Below are 1,603 nucleotides of genomic sequence, written 5' to 3' on the forward strand. Positions count from 1 at the left end.
GGCGGGGGCCCTGGCGGCTGCTGTCGTCGCCTACCGGGCTCTGCGGCGCCGAGGGGCTGCTGCTGGCCAGGCCTGCGGTTGCTGCGCCGCCGCCTGGCTCTTCAACCCTCTGCCCATGGCCGTCTCCAGCCGGGGCAACGCGGAGGCCCTGGTCGCGCTGCTGGTGCTCGCCACATTGTACTTTGTGGAGGGGGGGAGCGTAGGGAAGGCCGCAGTCTGCTATGGGCTGGCTGTGCACATGAAAATATATCCGCTGACCTACGCGTTGCCCATAGCGCTCCGCCTGCAGAGCAAACAGTGCGGCGGGGAAGGGGCAGTGGGTACAGGGTGTGACAAAAAAGCAAAGTTTACATTTGTAGGGTACCTCTGGCAGCTTTTTGTAAAGATCCCAAACCGCGATGTGCTGCTTTTTGGAACAGTTGCTGGATCTGTGCTGGCTGCATTGACTGTTGCATTTTATCACCTCTACGGCTGGGAATTTTTGGAGCATGCCTACCTCTACCACCTGACCAGGAGGGACATCCGACATAACTTCTCTCCATATTTCTACATGTTGTACTTAACTGCAGAGAGCAAATGGAGTTTTGCCCTTGGGCTTGCAGCTTTCCTGCCGCAGCTGCTTTTGCTCCTGACTGTGTCTGTAGCGTTTTACAGAGACCTTGCTTTCTGTTGTTTCCTACACACAGCTATTTTTGTGAGTTTTAACAAAGTATGCACATCCCAGTACTTTGTCTGGTATCTCTGCCTTTTGCCCCTCGTGATGCCCAATGTTAAGATGCCCTGGCGTCGTGCTGTGCTGCTTCTCTTTCTGTGGTTTGTTGGACAAGGCCTGTGGCTCGCTCCGGCGTACTTTCTGGAGTTCAAAGGATATAACACTTTTTTACTTATATGGTCTGCAGGCTTGCTTTTCCTTTTTATTAATAGCCTCATAATTGTTCAGATTATTTCACATTATCAAAAGCAAGTACAAGTTGCAAAAAAAACCCAGTAATAAACAGGCCAAAATCCAGAAACAGCACTTTGATAAGGCTTTTCATACCGTCAGCACTTTGTTTAATATACATGCATGTATATTGTGCTGAGGTATGTTGTATGTAGATGATACTTTGTCAGGGCCATGAGGGCACTGATTGGCCGTAATCGCCCTGAAGAGCCCCAGTGCTGCCCTGAGCGGGTGTACCTGTCACACGGACCTTGAAACTGCGTTGTAACCTTTTCAGCACTGTCTCCTCCTGCTCCTGACTGGACTGCCTGGAAGGACCCTGGACCAGATCATCACTTACCATGTCTGGGGCTCTGGGTGGACTCTTGTTACCAGCACCCGTCTCTGCCTGCCATCTCCCGACAGAGTGTGACTGTGCCGTGGTCAGTGAGGGCACGGCCTGTGATGGGGTCACCCTCAGCTTCTGCTCATACCCCTTTTGTGGAGCAGCCCCGATCTTCTTACGCCTTGGCAACCTTTTTCTCATTGTTATTTTACGTGTTGAGGGCTGTGGTCTCTGTCTAGGAAAACACAGGAGATTATAAAGGGATGTCAGGAGTTTGACAGTCTTGTACATTCCAGTAAATGGGTGGGGTGTTTTGCAAGGGTTAAGCTAATGAA

At 51.3% G+C, this 1,603-nt stretch overlaps 1 protein-coding gene across 1 annotated transcript; it reads left to right on the forward strand.

Moving 5' to 3' along the window:
• Positions 1 to 4: 4 nt before the first annotated feature.
• Positions 5 to 991, forward strand: PIGM (phosphatidylinositol glycan anchor biosynthesis, class M; the record flags this gene model as incomplete). The annotated part of the gene is made up of 1 exon (XM_009893654.1): positions 5 to 991. A coding segment is annotated over one exon (987 nt), but the record flags the coding sequence as incomplete, so codon positions are not given.
• Positions 992 to 1,603: the final 612 nt, after the last annotated feature.

The sequence above is a fragment of the Charadrius vociferus genome, unplaced genomic scaffold, assembly GCF_000708025.1.
Source record: "Charadrius vociferus isolate BGI_N301 unplaced genomic scaffold, ASM70802v2 scaffold309, whole genome shotgun sequence".
Classification (NCBI taxonomy): domain Eukaryota; kingdom Metazoa; phylum Chordata; class Aves; order Charadriiformes; family Charadriidae; genus Charadrius; species Charadrius vociferus.